General features: G+C 47.2%; 2 protein-coding genes across 3 annotated transcripts; both read left to right on the top strand.

The window, feature by feature from the left end:
* Positions 1–25: 25 nt before the first annotated feature.
* On the top strand, positions 26–9341 carry tfcp2 (transcription factor CP2). 2 transcript variants are annotated; one of them, XM_030353995.1, is made up of 17 exons: positions 26–409; positions 763–943; positions 1889–2040; positions 2177–2253; positions 2568–2673; positions 3016–3122; positions 3483–3635; positions 3752–3862; positions 4599–4693; positions 4845–4893; positions 5543–5590; positions 6298–6391; positions 6785–6875; positions 7211–7320; positions 7612–7754; positions 7858–7909; positions 8012–9341. In XM_030353995.1, the coding sequence occupies exons 2-17, from the start codon at positions 822–824 to the stop codon at positions 8047–8049; spliced, it is 1548 nt and encodes a 515-aa protein (XP_030209855.1). In that variant the 5' UTR covers positions 26–409; positions 763–821; the 3' UTR covers positions 8050–9341. The 2 variants fall into 2 exon arrangements, with proteins under 2 accessions (XP_030209855.1, XP_030209862.1); XM_030354002.1 differs by having other exon boundaries at positions 37–409; positions 741–943.
* A 538-nt stretch (positions 9342–9879) lies between these two features.
* On the top strand, positions 9880–18236 carry csrnp2 (cysteine-serine-rich nuclear protein 2). The gene is made up of 5 exons (XM_030353984.1): positions 9880–10160; positions 11738–11902; positions 12712–12974; positions 13913–14209; positions 14798–18236. The coding sequence occupies exons 2-5, from the start codon at positions 11743–11745 to the stop codon at positions 15692–15694; spliced, it is 1617 nt and encodes a 538-aa protein (XP_030209844.1). The 5' UTR covers positions 9880–10160; positions 11738–11742; the 3' UTR covers positions 15695–18236.
* Positions 18237–22909: the final 4673 nt, after the last annotated feature.

The raw sequence follows: 22909 nt of genomic DNA, 5'->3' as shown, positions 1-22909 counted from the left end.
GGCCAGTAGAGAGCGGTAACGAGGCGTGACGTCCATCCCACGTTACAATAGGAGTAAGCGGATATTGCGGGTTTGTCATAGAGAAGAAGAGAGATAAACAAACAAAAGAAATGTATATTCTTAATCCATGTTCCATGAGGGTGGATTTAATTGGTACTTATTGAATCGGGTTTTCATCGTCATAATCGTTTAGCTGTAAGGTAAACCCCATAAGGACACATAGAGGGCCATAGATTCACTTAAAGGGTCTGAGAGCTACGTTAGCATGCAGGCTAGCGGCTAGCTCAGCGTTTACGATAACCGAGCGAATAGCTTGACATGTTTATTTTAGTACGTGAGGAAGGAGTGCGACACGATGGCCTGAAGCCCTCACTTGGTTAGCCGCAAGCCACACTTCGCTCCTCCGAAGGTTGGTTATGTTTCTGTACTGTGCATGGTATAGGGGTACACAGTCATAACATAACTAACTGTGAGGTGTATCAAATGAAACGTGCACAAGCACTCTGAACTCAATCCATGTTTGCCAACTCGGCAGCATATTGTGTGGAAGGGATCTTTTTAGGTATTGTGGTTGCTACTACATGTAATGTATAATGTATCAATTGCCATGTAGTTAGTGGAAACCTACAGGTTTATTCTTTGATTGTCCATTTCATGTGCAGTCATTTGTCCGTTTTGGTTCAGATGTGTATTTAAGTTGCTCATGTCATAATTAAGTGTTTGTCTTTCTCCACCAAAAGTTTGGCATTTATTTTAATACAGCTGGACATCTTGGCGGAACTTTAAACGGAATCGCTCCGTGAGCTTTTAGCGTCGTCACCATGGCGTGGGCACTAAAGCTGCCCCTGACGGACGAGGTGATCGAGTCAGGCTTGGTGCAGGACTTCGATGCGAGTCTCTCGGGCATTGGCCAAGAGCTGGGAGCAGGGGCATACAGTATGAGGTACTGCATGAATTCAGACAAACTTAATCGTTTTATTCCTTGTAGAATTGTAGTTATAACTGTTTAAATGTATGCATTAAGTAGTACATTGCCACACAGTGATTTGTTATCAAGAGATACTTTTTTTTGTTTATCAACCACATATACTTGTGTTATTGCAACCCATTCTAAACTTAAATACAGCATACAGAACACAAAAATATGTATTCTAGGCAATGTATGAAATTGATAACTTTAATTAAGCCTAAATAATAACTAGCTAAAACATCGATTAGCTACATTGATTTATGCATGTATAATAACAATGCAATGACTGCTGCACTAATATACTATCTTATGTATATTTCATTTGATATCCCGAAAAACATTGGTTTAAGCCTAATAATCACCTCTTAAATGTGAATCTCCTATTCCAATCTCCCTTACTGAAAATGTATTCACTTTGATAAATGTATATCCAATTTAACCTACTTTTAATAATGGCCCCTCTAACAGATGGCTGAAGTTTGGCGATTGTGTGTGCAATTAAATACGATTTTGCTGACTCAGGCGTAGTGCTTGGAAAAGAAAACACTCTGTGTCCTTGTTGATTTAGCGAGTGCACCATTACATGACCCACCGAAGCCTGCAAAGAGCCACTTCATTGCTGAAATTCTTGGGTTGAGAGGAGAAACGGGATCCACAGCCTGGAGACCGTGGTATTGGCTGGTGTCGTCCAACTTGCTTTCATTGGAATTGATGAATTTCTGTCTGAGAACACCCTGCAAGCCAGTGTGTATTTTCGACAATGCACTAATGCAACTAATGTGTGCCCAGTTGTATCCAACTAGATGGGTAAAGCTCTGATGCCTCTCAGACAAACACTGGAATGCATAGAATGAACCCAAAGGAAATAATTTCTGAAAAGATTAAAACGCTAAATGCTATTTTCTTTGGTTGTTTCAGCGACGTGCTCGCCCTGCCCATCTTCAAGCAGGAAGAGTCCAACCTGCCCCCGGATAATGAAAACAAGATCCTGCCCTTCCAGTATGTTCTGTGTGCAGCTACCTCGCCGGCCATCAAGCTGCATGACGAAACACTCACCTACCTCAACCAAGGTCAGTGCCCGACTCGCACCCAGCGCCGGCCACATGATGGACATGACTGATACCATTTACCGAATGTATCTCAACATTATTGGAAAGACCCGGGCACATTAACGGCTAATAACAATGTGTTGATTGGTTGTTGCAGGACAGTCCTATGAAATTCGAATGCTTGACAATCGGAAAATCGGGGAGCTTCCTGAAATCACCAGTAAGATGGTGAAGGTAAGCCTCCAACCTAGTATTTCACTTAAGAGTTATCAGGTGATCATATAAATATATTCATATGATGATCAGCTCAGATTTGACCAAACTTACAGTTGCAATGTTTTTGCTTGTCGTAAGGGCTGCATCACTGTGAAGGCATTTAGCTGTCTGAACTTTAAGCGAACCTTAAAGCTCACTGTTTCCCTTGTTTCTATGTACGTGTTATTGGCAGTGAATATTTTGATGCCATAACCAGAACATTGCCTAATTGTTGTTTGGAGGTATTCAGCAGTGCCAGGTTGTTCACTTTTCTGTGTTTTGTACGACCTTAGAGCATCATCCGTGTGGTCTTCCATGACCGACGGCTGCAGTACACAGAACACCAGCAGCTGGAGGGTTGGCGCTGGAACCGGCCCGGGGACCGCATCCTGGACCTGGGTAAGAACGGAGCTTCTCCGAGCCCCTTTCACATAGTCGCTGGTCCGCTTTGGGGGGATACAGCGAGGGGGATCTGGCTCATGGCCACCGGATGAGATTTGTGTGTGACGGATTATGATAACCAATCTGATGCGTTACAGAGAAGGAAAGGTCACGTTTCACAAAGATATCCATTGGGACACGTGGCTGAGGCTTGGCATTGTAGTTTACATCGGCTTGATTTTGGTGTTTTAGCTTGTGTGCCAGAAAGGGTTCTAGTGAGCCATGGTAATGTTGTGGAAAAGAGTGGCGTGTATTGAGAACACATTTGACAATAACCTGTTTCACATTGATCCATTGCAGATATCCCCATGTCAGTTGGCATGATCGACCCCAGGGCTAACCCTACTCAGCTTAACACTGTGGAGTTCCTTTGGGACCCATCAAAAAGAACCTCAGTTTTTATCCAGGTAGCATGACAAACAAACACTGTCATTTGACCAGTCCACACTGTTCACCTCCCTCCTGAATCTCTCCTTTCTTTAGTGCGATGGATTGACGGTCTAAGATCTCAGCCATCGAGAACCCTGTTGTTTTGTGAACCCTCTGTTGTGCTCTGCTAGTTTGTACTGTTCAGTGTACCTATTCAGTTTGGCAGACTCAATGCACTTCCTATATTGAACCAAGTATATAATTTGCCAATTATGGTTAAACTTTCCTTTTCCTTTTAATACTCACCCAAACCCAAACCCCAACACATTTGTCTGGATGCCGTCTCGCCTCTTCTGCCCAAAAGAATATTCTGAGATGTGTGCTCTCTTGTTGTTTAGGTTCACTGCATCAGCACAGAGTTCACCATGCGAAAGCACGGAGGGGAGAAAGGCGTGCCTTTCCGGATCCAGATCGACACGTTCAAGGAGAACGACAGCATTGAGTACACTGAGCACCAGCACTCGGCCTCCTGCCAGGTCAAGGTCTTCAAGGTGGACACCGTTTCTCTTTTCACCATTCCGTCATGCCCACCATTTTTAAGTCGTACCACCAGTGTTGCTCTGTGCTGCATGGTGGCGCTAATGAGTCGAATGTGGCGGTTGCTCAGCCCAAAGGCGCCGACAGGAAGCAGAAGACGGACCGGGAGAAGATGGAGAAACGGGCGCCACAGGAGAGGGAGAAGTACCAGTCCTCTTACGAAACCACTATCCTCACAGAGGTCAGTATAGCAACTGTGTGGGCGGGTGGGTGGCCCTGATTGATCAGTAGTTGGTTGGCGGCATCTACGAGCTAAGGTGTCCCTAACAGAACGGTTCCGGGTTCAATCCCCTGCCTTATCTGGCCTTCTTATAAGCATCCTTGAGCAAGATGTCCCAACGCCTCAGAGCCCACTCCTTAATGAGCTGTGTCTGAATTCACTGTACATTAGGGCTTTGACTTTTGCCCAAAAATCATTTTTGAAGTTTGTTTGTTTATTAATATTAATATTTGAATATTTATCAATAATATTTTTTACCATTAAATCTCTTCACTAAGACCTGGATTGGGCTTCGCGAGGTTTGATTACCGCGTTGCTATGGTTATGGTCTTGCGTGTTCCAACGGTTTATTAGGTTTCTAATAAATCGCTGTCTAATCAATTCTTCATTCACTGCCTCCTCCGTGGTCATTACAATATTATGAATAGACTGCGTCGGGTTCTCCGACGTCTCTCCTTCTTGGCCTGCCCATAACAGGTTTGAATATTAAGGGCTTCCTAATATTCCTTCGAATGTTGATTTATTTTTTGATATTCTAATTATATTCGAATAACGAAGTTCGGAGTCAAAGCCCTACTGTACATCTGCCATCCAAACCCAACACAATGGCAGTTGCCTTCTCTTAGTCGGCACGGATGCGCTTTCTTCATAGATGTTGTTGGAGGAGTTTCTAAAGTCAACCGTTGGTCTGTTGCAGTGCTCTCCCTGGCCTGAGGTGACCTACGTCAGCAACTCCCCGTCTCCTAGCTTCATCAGCACACACACCACCTTCCCTGTGGTGGTGTCAGAAGGGTATGGCAGCAGGGGAACTTACTCAGATGTTACTCAGTTTTGTTGTTTGTGTGTTTGTTGGCCCTAAATAAGGAACATGTATGGAACCAAAGAGAAGCACACGAGTAAGTTTCCCGTCTGAGGTATTCATTTACGTCTGTCTTTTTTATAGCAACGGATCGCCCAGTGAGCCTGAGCCGGTTGTCCCGGTGGTAGTAGAAGTAAGTATCAATGAATAAGTTATATAACGTATGTTTGTTCAGACCGGTCACCATGTAGTAGCGTTGGGTACATCTCTTCCCATTTGCAATATTTATTATTTATTATTATTATTTTATTTTAGGGAGACCAATGTCAAAAAGAGATTTATCCCAAAATGTATAATTTTCCCTCTGTCAGAATGTTTTCATTTAAACCCCCTCCCTCTCTTAAATATGTGTTATCCCTAAAAACATCATACTTGTCGTTCATACGAACGAGAAGTATAACAGAATCTAACGTGTATGTTCGTTTAGTCTTCGTTGTATCATTTGGATCCTCACACCACGAGTCCTATGATCTTTAGCATTATCAATTTTATGTTTTCCGCATGCAATCCCAACTTGAATCGGAAGAAGTAGTTACTTGCATCACGCAGGCACTGTAATATCGGAACTGTATGACATATACATTTTTGCACATATAACATTATGTTTGGCAATATTTGTACTACACAGATGTTTCTATTGAGTAGTGTGCATCATTGAGTTATCATCTATTGCCTGTTGTCCCAGTGTTTCATCCAATCTAGGTGAATGCAGAAAACAAAAAACATAAAGTTTATGTGACTAACGATGTCATGGCAAATTTTAACTTGAATTTTTCTTACAGCCCCAACCTTTCACTTGTTTTCAACCGTACAACGATGACAGCAACAAGGCATGTCCTCATTCTACTTCTTAGCAAAAATATTCAGTTCCAGGACTGAGGGGATGCTTACCATGCTTATCTATAACATGTTTTAAAGTGATATTATCTAATAGGACCAGGTTCTGGAATGCACGTGTTTTATCAGCGACCACGCTGATAGAATAGTGAAATGTTATTCTCCCAAGCATTATGTCTCTTAAAAGTACACAGCCACAATAAGCGAGAGAGGACCAAAGCAAGAGACCTGCTGTTCAATAGTAAATAAGAGTATGGCTGCTAAGAAAAACGTGTTGTAATGCTGGCCTTGTGCATTAATGGTCTAGTGGACAGCAGCAACAGGGGACCACTGTGAACCTGGAACAATGTCCGCACATTGACATTGTCTTAGCCACCGGTTTCTCTGTAGCCTCCAAATTGAAGGAATCACTTTGAGGTTGATTCAGTCTTATCTCCAATGTAGATGGATACTTATATAATAAGGCACATTTGTACACCGGCAGAGTGTGTTTCAAGTCTGGCCACATGGATCCTGATTTTATTTTCTCTTTGAAATATCGACAAAGTTGGGAACCCCGAAAAATCAACAAGCTAGAAGAGGGTGTGGGGGAAACAACATGGGCAGCACGGTCAGCACCTGGTCTCACTGAGACGCTCAACAGTATTAACGTTATCCCCTGGCCCTTGTGTCCTGCCTGTCCTCAACGTCTACCCCTCAGAACCTGTTGCCCACGGCGACGCCACAGGATGCCCTGCAATGGCTCCACAGGAACCGCTTCTCCACCTTCAGCCGCCTCTTCACCAACTTCTCAGGTAGGACCCGCACCTGGAGAAGGTCTGTTTGATCACGCACAGGTTGAGCTCAAACAGACAACCACCGTCGGCTACAGTAGTACTGCAACACCTCGAGCTCAGTTTTGTTTATAAAAGCGCTGCACATCGCCAGGGACGACCGTAAGGAGACCAGCCACTGCTAGGATCAGTCGTGACTCGATTGGATCTGTCACACCAAAATGGTACCGGGGGCAAAAATTTTACCGCCTACGTAATTCGCGTTCGAAACATTACGTCATAGTTCGTCACGATTGTCCGTTGCCAGTTAGGTTTCAAAAAACATTCGCGCTCATGTTGCCGAAGACGAGTGTTTAAAGTGTATCATAGTCTAGCTAGCTGGTGTTAACTACCCATTGCTGCGTTGTGCTTCAGGGGCCGACCTGCTGAAGCTCACCAGGGAAGACGTGATCCAGATCTGTGGGCCGGCCGACGGGATCCGGCTGTTCAACGCCATGAAGGGACGGTAGGTCTCCCCCTCTCGTGTGTGTGTGTGTGTGTGTGTGTGTGTGTGTGTGTGTGTGTGTGTGTGTGTGTGTGTGTGTGTGTGTGTGTGTGTGTGTGTGTGTGTGTGTGTGTGTGTGTGTGTGTGTGTGTGTGTGTGTGGGGGGGTACGTCCTGGCACAAAAAATTGTACTTAGTTGTGTAGCATCTTATCCTAACTAGCTTTGTTGCATACAGGGAATGGGTTAACCTAGCGATTGTTAGTGCTTGGCAATTGGTTCTATGAACATCCTTACTGTTCCGACGGCGATATATCTTGTTTCTTCTGATAAAAGCGTCTGGTAAATGTGTGTGTAGGGTGGTCCGTCCAAGGCTGACGGTGTATGTGTGCCAGGAGTCCCAGCAGGCCCGGGAACAGCAGCAGCAGAAACACGAGAACGGCGACTCGCCCAACAACACGTTCTTTGGTCTGTATTCTCTCTTTCTCTCTCTCTCTCTCTCACTCACTCACTCACTCACTCACTCACTCACTCACTCACTCACTCACTCACTCACTCACTCACTCACTCAGAGCATCTAACACCAGTAGGAAGTGAATACCTTAAGAGCCGTTTTGGATTTGAATGCCTCTTCGCAGCCATAGTCATCCGTCTCGCCTCAAGCCTAGCACATTATAATGCATGCAAATAACTTTGTACCCATACTGTACCACACTACTTATGTAAAACAGCGATAAATATGCCAACGTCCGCCTACAGTTTATCACGCCATCTACCTGGAGGACCTCACTGCCGCCGAGCTCACAGAGAAGATCGCTCAGCTCTTCAACATCTCACCCAGACAGATAAACCAGATCTTCAAACAAGGTCCCACGGGCATCCACGTACTGGTCAGCGATGAGGTGACCAACCGCCGGGGCCCTTTACAGGCTGTTCCCGTCTTCCTCTGTTCATGCTTTGGTTTTGAAGTATTTTTCTCATGAATTTCCCCTGTGTCTTCATCAGATGATCCAGAACTTCCAGGACGAGGTGTGCTTTGTCTTGGACACGATGAAAGGTAGGAAGCGAACGAAGTACAACTGAACCGCAAAGAGTAAAAAAAACAAAAAAACATCCGTGATGACCTGGATCTAATTAATACGTTTATTTGTTTCAACAGATGACACGAGCGACGGTTACCACATCATACTGAAGTGAACGGTCAACACTGGCGCGGGTAGTCTCTCTCTCTCTCTCTCTCTCTCGTTCTCTTGTTCTCTCTCTCTCTCTCTCTCTCTCCCCCCGCTGGTCTAGGGGCCGGCGCCGGGCCGCCCACTTACCGGGGCGCTGCCGTGATGGATCACGTGACTGAAGCGCTTGGTCCCCCCCCCCCCCCCCTGACCTTACTGAATACCGACGCCCCCGGTCCACGACGCCCCACTGAGGCAGCGCCCGCCACTCTCCTTCTCTTAATGTGTTGCTTTTACGTTCTCCTCGCGTGGAGGAAGAGATGATGTCACGCTATTCTATGCTCGCTGGGCGCCTGGTGTGCCAAAGCGCTGTGCTTGAGAAAGGCTGAAGTAATCTGTCCACCGCTTTCTATAAAAAGAGAAGAACTTGACCCCTAGGAATCATGGCCTCCCCCCCCCCCCCCCCCCCCCCCCCCCCACACTTCTTCCCTCCGCCTCTCTCTGCCTCCTGTACCTGCTGATCCTCGCCCCCTCAGCCGCTCAGACACACACATGGCGGTGGATTGACAAGACAACGCTAACACACAAGGCCAGATCTCGATGTTGCGACGCAGGGCGCCATCAAAGTGGACGTCCTGAGGCAGGGGCAGTGGGTCCTAGTGTTTCTCCAGCTGTCTGAGCTCTGGTGAAACACTGCCTGGCGCCGTGGCCACGGTGGCACTGCACTTAAGTCCCATCGCTATCCCTGTGCCGGCGAAGGCTCAAGATCACAGCGCCTTTGGGCAGTTCAAACCTTAATTTTACCTTTTAATGTATTCATGACAAATCGTATGGACTGTTTTTGTAATCTTATTATTTTAGCAAACCTGGTTCTCTATCATCGTATTGCATACTCGCAGTATGTCGTTTGTTTGGCTTGGTGAGGCTGCATGGTGCAGGTGTGTTTTGTGTTTGAATGGGTATTTGAGAGTCCATTAGCTGTGTCCCATGCTGGCATAATTGAAATACTTCTTCATAACAATGGCTACTGTATTTTTTGCCCTTTTACTGTTACACTGGAGGTTGGCATGTCTTAAGGATAGGTGATTTATAATCTCTCAATGTCTGCTTTGAAGAGTGGCAATCTTATGTCATGTAATTTGTGTACATGCACTTCCCTTTGTTACATATATTTTAGACTCAAACTGCATTTACCACTGCTGTCATGGTAGCCAGCTTACTGTCAAGACGTTTTTTTATTATTTTAATTTTCAAACTGCACCGATGAAGCTTTACACTATGTTTCAAATATATAATAAAACAGGCATGTTTTTGTTATGAGCTTATGAAGAATACCTTCTCCTTTGGCTGCAGCAGAGGGTAGACAAAGAAGCCGGGACTTAACTACATTTCCCAGTATCCTCGGCAAGCCTGCATGTTTGTGACGTCACAATAAGTATATATTGCTCCGTAGAAAATGTCCCACTCCATTGTTACATTGTAACAACCAGCCGGGCAGGGGGCAAGGGGGAGAAGGACGTCACTTCGACAGGAAAATCGCAACATTTGACATCAAATACAACAGGACCTGTCTTGCTTTTATCAACGAAGACAGCAAGAAAAACCGACCTGATAGAAACCGCCCTTGTGATTTAAAGGATAAACGAAGCCAGATGTCAGCGGATTTCCCCTTTTCAAGCAATTCCAAGTCTCGTACCAGGAAGACAAGACATTCGGCGTTCTACATCATCTTGTATCGATAATGTTCAAGGCAATAAACATCAGCTAAACCATATGACGTCCTTCTTTCCGCCGACTGCCCCCCCCCGTCGTTAGTAGATAGGCATGCAACGTTTAAACAGAACGATTGCCACGAATTCAGCCTTTTCTTCTTTGGTCTCCAGTGTGCAGAACAATGAACATGAAGCCTAAGTAGCCTGATTGGCTTTTAAACAGCAGTACAGTTGACAAATAGAGCCAACACTAATTCAAAACACGTTGGCTTACAACGGGTTGTAGTATCCCATGCAAGTGTTTTCTATTTTGGACAATTTTTTTAGCTTTCCAACAGTAAACAGATTAATGTTCGATTCCCATTGACCAAAAACACGGAACCATCCCACTATTTATTTTGAATCGGAGTCCTGATTTCTGTCCCAGGTAAGAATGATTTCCTTTCCTCCGTATTGTGCTCATGATAAATTGGTGACCTGTCCTGTGTGTCCTGAGAGAGAGAGGGCGATCGAGGCGTAGACCTATGACAATGTCATTTCCATCCTTCGACGACTTCCCCATCCGACTCGTTTGTGTCTATTTGCTGCATCTGCAAACGGGTTGCTTGCTCCAAAGCACCTGACCGGTAACGACGCCTACTAATGATCACACGCATTCAAGTCCCTCCAATACGGATATGCACAGGATAAAGGTCTCAGGACCTTTGTTTTGTCAACCTCTCCATCACTGACAGTTCAGGCCTATTTTATTGCATTTCTTTTGGGATTTGGTTTATGATCACGCTATTAGCAAATGCTATATGTAAACTCTTTCAATTAAAGGATTTGATATCCACTGTTATTTTGATACTCATGTAGGCCTACAACATAATAATCATGCAGCAAGAATGACACTGTGTGATGTATCAAATATTACCTGAATCAGAAGCCTGCAGGCTCAAACCAGTGTACAGTATTTCGAAATAATTGAGGTTTAGTGGTCCCAGAGAAGAGCGTATTGACTCCCACCCCGAAAAGCTATGATTCATTGCATGATTCCTTCCAGCCCCCTGGCCTCCCACTAGGCTTGCTTCCCGTGTCCACCCCCCCCCCCCCCCCCCCCCCCCCCCCCCCCCCCCCCCCATCCCCACCCCACAGTATTCAGAGGCTGAGCAGAGCCGCAGACACAATTTCATTCATGGCTTTTCCCTTATCAACCCATGCTTTTGGGGGTTGCCGTGGCAACGTTCCCAGACTTGATGAGCTGGGTAGGATTTCATGTGAGACGGAGGTGAAGGGAGGGGGGTGACTGGGCTCGAATACAGATGGGGGAAGAGAGAAACCGGAAGTTTACCTCACCTTTCCTTTTTTATCTTCTACCAGATGATAGCTGTGTTGTTTAGGCGTGCTCCAGTCAGCCAATCCAAGTTTGCTCTCATCTCCCCGGATGCTCCGGAACCCATTATGAAGCTCTCATCCCATTATGAAGGAGATCATCACCCACTGTGTCTTGATCTTCTGAAGATCAGAGTTGAAGTGCCCAGTCTAACCTTCAACAAGTTAATGTTGACGTTTTTTTCGTCAAATGGACAACACAAATACAAACAGGCAATATCTGTTGTTGTCCGCAATGACATACTTGAGTTACAAGCTCTCCTCAACAATGCAGGCAAAATTAACAAGTCAAATGTAGAAGGACAACGTTTTATCCGAGTAAGTAACAAGAAGAATAATGCTATAAGCATTTGAAAAAAACTATTCCACTGTATTAAGCCTAATAAATGAATAATGGATATAATATATTGCGCAGTAGAACGGTACAGTGTCAGCTTCCCATTTGGTTTGTGCAAAGGATGTTCAACCATAAAGTGATGGAGTGTGTTCGGACTGTAAAGTGCAACAATCCACTCCTATCACGAGGCTCCATTTTGAATGCACTGCACGCCTTCTGCATACTTCCCTCCAGACGCCGGCACTGCCTAGGACTCTCCAGTGATGACCACATGCCTCTGTCTCCCCTCCCAGGTTCCATGGAGGCAGGCGCGTCCCTCGGCCTCAAGCGACGGTATGAGGAGGTGGACCACAGCTCAGCGTTCTCCACCCCCAAGGACTCAGACGATGAGGTCTCCAGCAGCGACAGCGCCGACAGCTGTGACAGCCTCAATCCCCCGTCTGGCGCACCGTTTGCACGTATGCATCACCAAGCAACATCTGCCCCCCCCCCCCCCCCCCCCCCCCCCCCCTCTGCACACACACTGATCATGCACACATACTAACAACCACACACACATTGCACAGTGCTAGGAATGCTAGGAAGCGTAGATGTTCCATTCAGTTTTATTCCATTCCATTGTAATTACGTTCTATTCTGTTGTGTTCCATTCTGTACTCTACATTGTGTTGGAATAAATGGCGTTCTGTAACTTCTATTCTATTTCTTCCTGTTATATTACCTACCGTTACGTTCCATTCTCTTACTTTACATTGTGTTACATTACCACTTGGTTCTATTACACTCTTATTACCTTACCTACATATTGTATAAATTACATTCAGTTCTTATTCATTCTGTTGCATAAGTTTCTGTTTTGTTGCAATATACAATATTACAGTCTGCTATGTACATCCTGTTTCATGACATTCTGATGCATGTAATTAGCTAATTGTCAATAAAAAAATGTGTTGTCATTAAGAGACAACAGACAGTAAAACAGAACATTAGTAACAAGAGTGAGGTCTATCGTCTACCCCTAAGCACACGTCACTAATCTCTCTCTCTCTCCCCCCTTCGCTCTCTCTCTCTCTCCCCCCTTCGCTCTCTCTCTCTCTCTCTCTCTCTCTCTCTCTCTCTCTCTCTCTCTCTCTCTCTCTCTCTCTCTCTCTCTCTCTCTCTCTCTCTCTCTCTCTCTCTCTCTCTCTCTCTCTATACTACTACCTATCTCTCTGTCTTTCTCTCTCTCTCTCTGTCTCTCTTCTCTCCCCCTCCCCCCCTCCCTCAGCCACCTCCATCCTCCGACGCCAGAGGCCTTCCCCGGGGGGGAAGCGGGTGCGCTTCGACCTGGTGACGGTGTACTACTTCCCGCGGCGGCAGGGCTTCACCAGCGTCCCAAGCCAGGGGGGCAGCTCGCTGGGCATGGCGCGCCACCACTCCTCCATCCGCCACTACACCCTGGGGGAGTTCGCCCGCGAGCAGGAGAGCAGCCACCGCCACACGCTGCGGCAGCACCTCCGCCAGGAGAAGCTCAGCGCCCGCAAGATGAAGGTCAGACCCCCCCCCCTCTGCCCCGGAGAACCTTTATTCGGAGATTAAGTAGAACAACTGGCCGACGCTGGAACGAATTATAAATATGGCCGTGAAATGATGATGGCTTTGAGATATCACCCTAATATTTTCTCAACCTTGATTCTATTTGGGCTTCATAGTTCTGGGTCAGTACAGAGTTGTGTGAGGCTCAATCTTTGGGGGCAATCTGCTGCTAGATCAAATCAATTGTTCCACTTTTGAGCAAAATTGCTTTTTGCCGGCTAAAATAGATCAATAGAGCAACTCTGCCCACCCCTCTCCCTGAAGAAAGAGAGTAAGGCAGACCTAACAGGCTCTGCAAGTTGGCCCTGCAGGGCATTGCTCCAGTTTGCTTGTAGACAGCCACTAATTAACTATCTGCCCATTGACATCCAAGGTGGTCATGACGCCAGCAGCAGTTGTTGAAATAATAATAAACATTCTTGAATATTTAATGGTTTGTTTCATAATTGTACAGTTTTCTCATCAAGGTCTGGGTCATAGCTCAATTAAACTAATTTTATTGGCATTTGAGCAGTAGTTTGTAGTTTATATATACATATATATATATATATATACAGTATATATATAGCAGGATGGCCCAGTGTGCAGCACATCAACAGTCTAGTCTCTAGAATGGTACCTTCCAGATTGAGTTCAAGCAGCTACACTGATTCTGTAACGCTGAGGTTCAGATCCTGGCTCCTCGTAGCCGTTGACCACTGAGGGGCTAATCCCACACTTGAGCCTCCTCATACCAAGGAGTAGCAGGGCCCCTCTGGTCTGTGTGTGTGTGTGTGTGTGTGTGTGTGTGTGTGTGTGTGTGTGTGTGTGTGTGTGTGTGTGTGTGTGTGTGTGTGTGTGTGTGTGTGTACGTCGCTGACAGCCCCTCTTGTTGTGCGACCCGCCCCGTGCAGCTGACGCGCAACGGCACGGTGGAGTGCTCCCAGGCCGACCTGCTGACGCTGGAGGACGTGTCGGACGAGGACCTGGACGTGGACGCCGTGGAGGTGGACGACTGCTTCTTCCTACAGCCGCTGCCCACCAAGCGGCGCCGGGCGCTGCTGCGGGCCTCGGGCGTGGCCCGCATCGACGCCCGCGAGAAGGCGGAGCTCCGGGCCATCCGGCTGTCCCGCGAGGAGTGCGGCTGCGACTGCCGCCTGTACTGCGACCCACGCCACTGTGGCTGCAGCCAGGCGGGCATCAAGTGCCAGGTGAGGGGGGTGTGTGTGTGTGTGTCTGTGTGTGTGTGTGTGTGTGTGTGTGTGTGTGTGTGTGTGAGAGAAGGTAAAGGCTCGTTTTGCATAGGAAGTGACTGCCCATGTATGGCGGTGGAGCCGCAGTGTAATAGTTATCTGGAGTCATGTGGTCATTAGTGTGCTGAGAGCAGAATTGTGAATTGAGGATAACAAATAGCTTCAGTACAGTTGATGGAGCACCATGCTGCCATGCTGTGGCGTTATAGAATCACACTTCTTCATACTATTCGCTACTGAGCCTTCCGACAATATCTTATTTCCGAAACATTCGAATGGGAGGGAAAAATTAATAATACCCTGCCCTCAAGTACAAGCATATACATCATCATCAACCTAATGGCTCTTGTTGTGAATGCAACAAAATAAACCATGATCCATAAGTTAGCTAAGGTGTCCCCTATGCTATTATGTGTATCCCCTATTGACCCTCCTTGCTGAATGATACGCAGCTAGCCTGGGCTCCTCTAGGTCCTAGCAGAACCTCCATGTCCTCCACCCAAACCAAGCGTCCAGCTCATCTCACCCCCCCCCCCCCCCCCCCAGGTGGACCGCATGGCGTTCCCGTGCGGCTGCTCCCGGGACGGCTGCGGCAACATGGCGGGCCGCATCGAGTTCAACCCGCTGCGCGTGCGCACGCACTACCTGCACACCATCATGAAGCTGGGCCTGGAGAAGAGGATGGAGCAGTACCCCGCCGACGCCGACCTGCTCCTCTCCGCCGCCTCCACCGGGCCCCCGTCCCCGGAGCTGCCCTGCTCCTCCTCCTCCTCCTCCTCCTCCTCCTCCTCCTCCTCCTCCCTGTCGGCGGGGGCCTTCCAGCTGGAGGAGAGCGAGGCGGAGGCGGTGGTGGCGGTGCACGACCTGCTGGCCGAGCGCGACGTCCTGGAGCGGGAGAACGAGACGGCCGTGCTGCACCTGCAGAGCGCCGAGGAGCAGGAGCGCCGCGAGCGGGAGCGGGAGGAGGCGGAGGCGTCGGCGCCGGGGCCCGGGGGGCTGCCGGGCCCCGGGGAGGAGCCGGGTGAGGAGCAGGTGCTGCTGCAGGGCTCCTTCCCCCCGGGGCCCGCCGTGCTCTGCGTGGCCCCCGACGTCCAGGAGACGGGCCCCCCCCCGGAGGAGCCCTCCGCCTCCCTGCTGTACTACCAGCTCACCCCCGTGCAGCCGGGGGCCCCGGAGCCCCCGGGGGGGGCCCCAGGGACAGGGGAGAGGGAGGAGGAGGAGGAGGTGTCGGTGGAGGCGGCAGGAGAAGAACAAAAACAAGGTAGCGAGGGCGGAGGCGAGGGCGGAGGCGTGGCCTGCGGTCAGGCCAACGGCGGGGTCGTGACCCCGGGCTCGGAGGAGGGGCCCCCCGGCCCGCTGCACAACCGCTCCCCGGGGCCGTGCCAGGCGGGGGCCCGCTCGGCCGCGCAGGGGGAGGTGGCCCCGCCGCCGCCCGAGGTGTAGCGCGCGGCCCACCTGCAGATGTTTTGCACAAAAATAAGCTTTTCTCTGAAGGCTGAAAAAATAATGTCCACATTTGACGCCAAGGGAGAAAAGAATGAACTATTGAGTAATGTTACGGTCCTCAGGCTCGCGGTAGCGCCCGTCTTGGGTCTCAATCATACGGGAACTACGGCAGTCAGAGTCTAACACTACAGAGCAGAGGGGGGACATAATGGCCCAATCCCATTTCTACCCCTTACCCCTTCCCCCTCCCCCTTGTTTTGAAGGGCTAAGGGGAAGGGGTAGAAATGGGTAGAAATGGGATTGGGCCTAAGGCCCAATCCCATTTCCCCTTACCCCTTCAAAACAAGGGGGAGGGCTAAGGGGAAGGGGAAAGGGGTAGAAATGGGATTGGGCCAAAGTGTGATTGCCAACCTTAGTCTTTTTATCTATGTTTTTCATCCAGTGTATCAAGCTGTGTGCACTGTGGTCTGTGTGTTTTGGGAACGCGCACCGAGGTAGGGTGGTGGTGCGCTACATTCGGCCTCCCCTCCCCTGACGTCACAGCATGGCCTCGCTGTCTCTGTCTCTTCAAGTGGCCGCCGTTGGTGTCCCCCCCCCGCCCGCCTCTCACAATAGACCTAATAATCCTGGAGATACTTGTTTAGTGTGTACTGTATATGCATTTGCGACGAGCTAGTTGGAGCCACGGTAGCGGTCAGTGTGATCTGTACGCACGAGGGCGAGGGCCACACGTGTGTGTGTGTGTGTGTGTGTGTGTGTGTGTGTGTGTGTGTAGGGGCCACGGTGCCGGTTAAAGCAGGAAGAGAGCATCAGCGCTGAGGCGCCCCCCCCCCCCCCCCCCCGCCCGCATTTCCTCTTCTGTTTCTACCTTGGAGCCGCTCCGGCAAATGCTAATTATTTATCTGAAGCGCTGGTTTTGCTTTTCCAGCAAAGGGTCACCCAGCTTGGGGACCTACTGCTTCTTTCAGTCATGTGGGTTTCCGGCGGATGAAGACAGCGATCCGTTCGACGTGAGTCATCACGCTTGCCTGTTTTTGTGTTTTAGTTTTTCTTAGAATGGACAGAATGAAACAGGAGCTGTTTCTGGCGGCAGCGTGGAGGTGTGTCACACGCCACCTCTAGTTATTTGCGTCATGTTGGAGAGAAGAAGACACGAAGGATCACAGTAGTCTTCAAATGATTCGAACGACTGCTGGTGTCTTGTAACAACGGTTTGCGCTGATCCAAGCCAGATTTCATAGAATGAAAATAACACAATAGAGTCAAATCAAACAATAGCGTGTGCTGTTGTCAAAAAAACCAACAAGATATGTGATGAACCACGACAACAATCTTAGTATGATTTATTCTGTTTTTATGGATGAGTGTGGGTAGAGTTGGAGCGTGTGCGTGCGTATGTGCCTGTGCACAGGCGAGTGTGAGTGTATACGTGTTGTAAACATGTGTTTGTATTTGCAGTATAAGAGTGTTGGTCGTAAGGGGGGGAGGGGGGAGGTGATATTAATGAGGAATATAAATTAGGGATATATTAATAACAATATGTTTATTCCCCTAAAGGTGCTGTGATGATAGATTTACAACTTAGCTCTTTGTTTTGTTTTTAACAACCATGATAACCAATGTGATTTCCAGGGCGTGTACCCTGACGAGGGGCCGAGCTGTTGGGGTCTTTCAGTGCCTCTCTGAGGACCACCGTAGCGTTTGCACGGCACACCATTTGCAATGGTGAATGCGGGGGAGTGTTTTGTCATTTAATGCGTCAATGCGAACCCATTTCTCTCTCTGTCTCAGTGTATTTTTGAAGCTACATATACCGTTCAACTGAAGTGTGCCGACTCTTCTTACACAAAATCAGTCCTCTGTTGTGTAGCCTTTAATTCCAGCTGTTGCTTTCTTGTAATGGCTCGCCTGACACAGGATGTGGTGCTGTGTATGAGATGTCTGATGTATTTTATTTGACTGTTTGTTTTGTTTTCTTAATATATAAATCGATATATTCATGCTAAAGAGTTGCACCAAAGCAGTGGTTTCAAACCTAACTCACCGACGCCGCCAGCCGCCACATGCTCAGGCGATGTCGCACCGTTGTCGTTGTGAGACGAGACATCTTTCCCGGTACTCTGTGTTTACTTGACATGCCTTGAAGATAATACCGTCCCTGAAGAAATCATGATTACAAGCTGCCCGTTGTCGAGTCTTTGTCTCTGGCTGTCTACTAATAGACTTAGGTTTGGGACCACTGCACCAAACAAACTCCAATACACTATGTGTGTGCATGTATGTGTGCGCGTGTGTGTGTGTGTGCGCGTGTGTGTGTGTGTGTGTGTGTGTGTGTGTGTGTGTGTGTGTGTGTGTGTGTGTGTGTGTGTGTGTGTGTGTGTGTGAGAATGTGTGCCTGTGTGTGAACGTGGGAAACGACTGACACATTTAGACTTCACCTTAAAGCTGTGAGAGCCACTCTCATTCTAACTGTTGCCTAAAGTGGATATGAAGGTTCTTTTATATAAAACTTTAAAATAAAGAATCCATTTGAAAAAGAGATATGTTTCAATGTGTATGTCTTCCTAAAACCTTCAACTAAATATGCCCTGTGTCTGTTTACAGAACGTTCCGTCCGAGCAAGATTTATAAGAAAATGATCGAATAATGTCTGATGACATTATTCAATCATTTTAACATTATTTATTTGGCAAACTACAAGCAAGTTCTGTTACTGAATTGTGCTCAAGGACATATTGCATGTTGCATTGAGAATGTCCTTCATATAAGCTGAATATGGGAGAGTTTAGTGACTACATGAATCAAATTGTTTAATGAATCCAATTAAGATAAATTAATAGAGAAGACTAGCAAAGAATATAAAATCAAGTGTTATCATGTGAGACATGGCAGCCTTGGAAGGTCACAACAGACTCAATAGATTGAATAACCGTCAAGCTACCACTAGATGGCGGTGTAGTTCTAAATTTGCAATGCATCAGGCGGTATCCTGAAGCGCTCCATACACAGAAATGGGCTGGGGTGAGAATTGAGAGCCAAGCTACCTCATCAAATGTTTAGATTATTTGTTTACTCGGTAATTTAGCAATTACAAAGAACAGACTACCTATGAGTTCTGCGGAATGTGAAAAAGGGCCAACCATAGGATTTTCATCGCATCATCATTATGCTATTACTTACATACCCATATGCTTTGTGTGCTCTCATAAGGCTTGTAATCCTAAAGGTCTAGTAATTGCCTGCTAACGAGATTGACCCTATATTCTTTGAATGTGGTCGCCTCCACTTTCTATCTAGACCTTCCATAGTCGGAAATGTTCCCTAGTTGTGGCCAGATTAGGCGGCGGAGAATCTTGGGGTTGCACACCAAAACTAAGTTTTGGGGCACACCAAAACCAGTTGGGGGCATACCAAAACCAGTTGGGGGCATACCAAAACCAGTTGGGGGCAGGCGATCTTATCAGGGTACCACTGACTCAGAAGAACAGCGCTCTATTGGCTCAGCCTTGTGGTGTCGCTCACACACAGTTGAGCGAGAGTATTACCAGCGGCCCAGATACATATTTTCTCTGGTTTAGCTCCGATAGCAGGAAGCGGCTAGCAGCGACACAATGTCCCCCTCTATATTCCCAAAGTGCCTCAGTAAGAAGTGGCTTCCTGAGCGGGGCTGGCTGCCAATTCTACCAGCAGAAGGTTGTGTTACATATGCTAGCTTTCAACACAACAGACTGGAGATTAGTCCTGCAAAGCCAAGTTGGGCCTACTATGTCTACCCATGTTGCTGTAACAACACTCAGATCTTAAAATCCTAGGGGGGTTAAGGTGGTCCTGTGTTCATGACAAAATTATGATAAGATCCTTTTTTGGAGATGGAAATGACGTTTTGGCCACGGTCCATCTGTGAGTCATGTGTGTCCTGCCAATTGTGTTTCAATTGTTTCGTTTTTGTTGTATCTTTTCAATGGCCAGAGGAACCCAATTAGGGTCTATATCCTGAAGGAGGATGGTGAACAATTCGAAAGAATTTAACAAACAAACAAACCACAAAATGAGCAACATGCTGATGTTATTACAGGGAAGTCTGAACAACTCCTTTCTACAGAAAGGACTCCCATTACAAAAGTGTAAAATGCAAATGTTATGTTTGCCACACCATACCAATCTCTTCTCTCTCTCTCTCTCTCTCTCCCTCTCTCTCTCTCTCTCTCTCTCTCTCTCTCTCTCTCTCTCTCTCTCTCTCTCTCTCTCTCTCTCTCTCTCTCACCAGTACTAAATGCTATCGGTGCTGCTTCACTCAGCCTAGTTTACTATAAAGTAGCACTATTCATAAATCTGCCATGTGATTCCTCCCCCCATCGTCGGTGGAACAAGTAGAGCTTAAGGAGGGAGAAACAGTGCGAGCCAGATGCTGCAGGCATGATGCCGGTATAATGTCCAGTCTGTGCTGCACGCGCACAAGAGCTCAGCCACATTCACACTCAATAAGCAAAAGGAAACAAAGGAGGCCTTATAGTCAAGGTATATACAAGATGTAAACGGCTTACATTCACCATCGATAATAACAAGGTTGGATCCACTTGTCTCCAAACGCCATGCAAACAATTATGATATGGCATTGTGTGTCAATAGCATTTTAATGTGAACTATGAGTCCATTATGCAACATGAAAAAAGGTTTGAACATTTTCAAAACAGAAACTGAGAGTATTCTAATGCTTTGCCCAGAATGTGATGCATATGCAAGTGCATATTCTCCTGGCCTGTATAATGAATCTTCATCCTCTCAGCATCGATGCTGCCGACAACAACGTCCAGGTTTGAAAAGGTCCAGCCAACCCCTGACTGGTCAGATGCTGACAGGATATGACATGCTATTGCCAACCCAAAACACATACAACCTCAAACTAAACAAGAAGCGGCAGAGCACGGCATATTTGCCAATTGGCTCCCAGCTGGACCAGGAAACCAACTGTGTTTCCCACACCTGTGTAAAACATGTGTCTTATTCTGCTTTACCTGTCCAATGAGAAGCTTGTCACCCTCTCCTCGGTAAACCAACATTAACACCACAAGGAGCACACAGAAGTAGAGCCCGTAGTTGCAGACAGGTTCTTCTTAATCTCCCTTTCACTGTTCACACTTTAGTCAAGCTTTTCTACCCTTTCTGTATGGGTTTAATGCGGTCATAAAAAGCCGTACTATTAGCTCAGCCACTGGCGGCGTGCCCACGCTCTGTGAGGTAGACAAGCCTCTTGACTTTACAACAGCTGGGGGGGTAGCCCCATCTGGCTCCATCTCACACAGAGAGCCCTTTGACTCACACGGGGTTAATGATGATATGGAAAATATGTTGGCCGGAGATGTTTGATGACTGACACAGCAGAGAGGCAGTGGTCGTGTGGTGTTTGCACATCGTGTGTACTTTGAGTTCAGGATCAGCCGGTCACGTTCACTTTCTGTTTGTTTATGTTGAATGGATGCATGTTTTTCTACGCCTTATCTATATCTTTATCACTAGTGGGCCGGTAACCTCCGGATGAGCAAAGCATCCTGAGGAAGCCATAATGGTGCTCAACTCTTGGGAGGAGCCTCCATAGCACCTCCTTATCTCTGACCTAATGACTGTTTATACTCACTAACCAGTCAAGGATGCTCAAATTGTCTGTGTTTGTGTTAAGTCAAGTTAATCTATCAAACTAGTGGTACTGCATTGGAACGCAGAAATAGAAATAGAATAGTAGATATAAACCAGTGGATGTGGACAGGGAAAGACCATAGCAGAAAAACCCTTATGTCCCACCTTAGTGATTGCAGATGTTGGATGTATTGTCCTGACCCATCAGCTTTCTACCACTCTCTCTCTGCGCCTCGCTTTTGATGAATGGCCCAGCTCTTACAGTGCCCCTACCATCAGATAAGTTGCTCTCGCTGGAGTTGGGGTTCCTGACCGCCATTCTGTTCCTGCCTCAGGCCAACACAAGTCCAGATGGAGGGGGTTTGAGAGCTTTCAATGTGGAGTTGGAGTTTTTTCGTGTACGTGTGCGTGTGTATGTATGTGTGTGTGTGTGTGTGTGTGTGTGTGTGTGTGTGTGTGTGTGTGTGTGTGTGTGTGTGTGTGTGTGAGAGTGGGTGTGGGTGTGTGTGTGTTTGTGTGTGTCTGACCCACACAACACACAAGTAGTAAGAATATGAGAGGGGATTGGTTGTTGAACACTGGTGACTCTGGGAAAGGAAGTGGAATAACTTCCTCTGCATGCCTTGACTCCCTGTGGACAATTAACCAAATCAAGTCGTCACTTGTGGCAAAAACGCAGGACCCTGATGTGGAGGTCACCTCCCAGTCTCCCCATTAGCACATTGCTACATTCTTTATTGGTTACTCTTGTTTTGTATTGTTCCTGCGGTAATGACAGCCAACACCACAAGGGGTCAGGCTTCTTTGGCATTCACAGTGCTCTGCTAGCGAGTATTTTATTGATAGTGACCTCATTTCCTGTTACAAAAGGGGATCCCAGGTCCTATCTGCGAAACGATGTTTGGCTTCATTCTCGTCAGGAGGAAAGTTTCCACGTAGGCCTGTTTGTGCTTTCCTAGCGGGCAATGCAGCCACCCCCTGCAGTTTGAAGTGGTGTCACGGAAACATGTATGCTGAAACAAGCTCTTTTGGCAGGGGGGATGGCTGGCAGTGTTGCCAGATTGTCCGGGAATTCTGGTCCAATCTGGCAACACTGCTGGCTGGTGCTTTCCGATGGCAGACTGAGATGAAAGGGTTTGGCGGGGGTAAGTGAGGACAGAAGTGTAAAGTGCAGTTTGGTCCATTACCAATATTTCATTGTTGACTGAATATATTAAATTGTTATAAAAAATGGTTCAGAAGGGATTTATTTTCCCAACCTACATTGTTCTGTTTATGGAGTTCTGCCATAGGGTGTTCCCTTTCCAGTTGTGGAGAAATCACTGTGAGTGAGTGGAAAATACGAACTACATACCATAATATGTAGCCAAAATGTTGTTTTAAGAAAGGGGAGGCTTTCTGGGTAGATAGTCATCAAAGTTTAGGCTTTGCCCAAAAATGAATAACATCAATGTTATCAAAAATAATACAAAAGGAGTTAAGTTTACACTTCCTGTATATACTTGGGTATTTATATTTGTAGTCCATTTAAGATACAGGAAACATATCTTATTAACTGCATACGATGTAGAACAACAA

Source organism: Gadus morhua, chromosome 1 (assembly GCF_902167405.1).
Source record: "Gadus morhua chromosome 1, gadMor3.0, whole genome shotgun sequence".
NCBI classification, from domain to species: Eukaryota; Metazoa; Chordata; class Actinopteri; order Gadiformes; family Gadidae; genus Gadus; species Gadus morhua.
The sequence above is the reverse complement of the archived record's forward strand: the minus strand, read 5'-3'. Positions and strand labels throughout refer to the sequence as shown.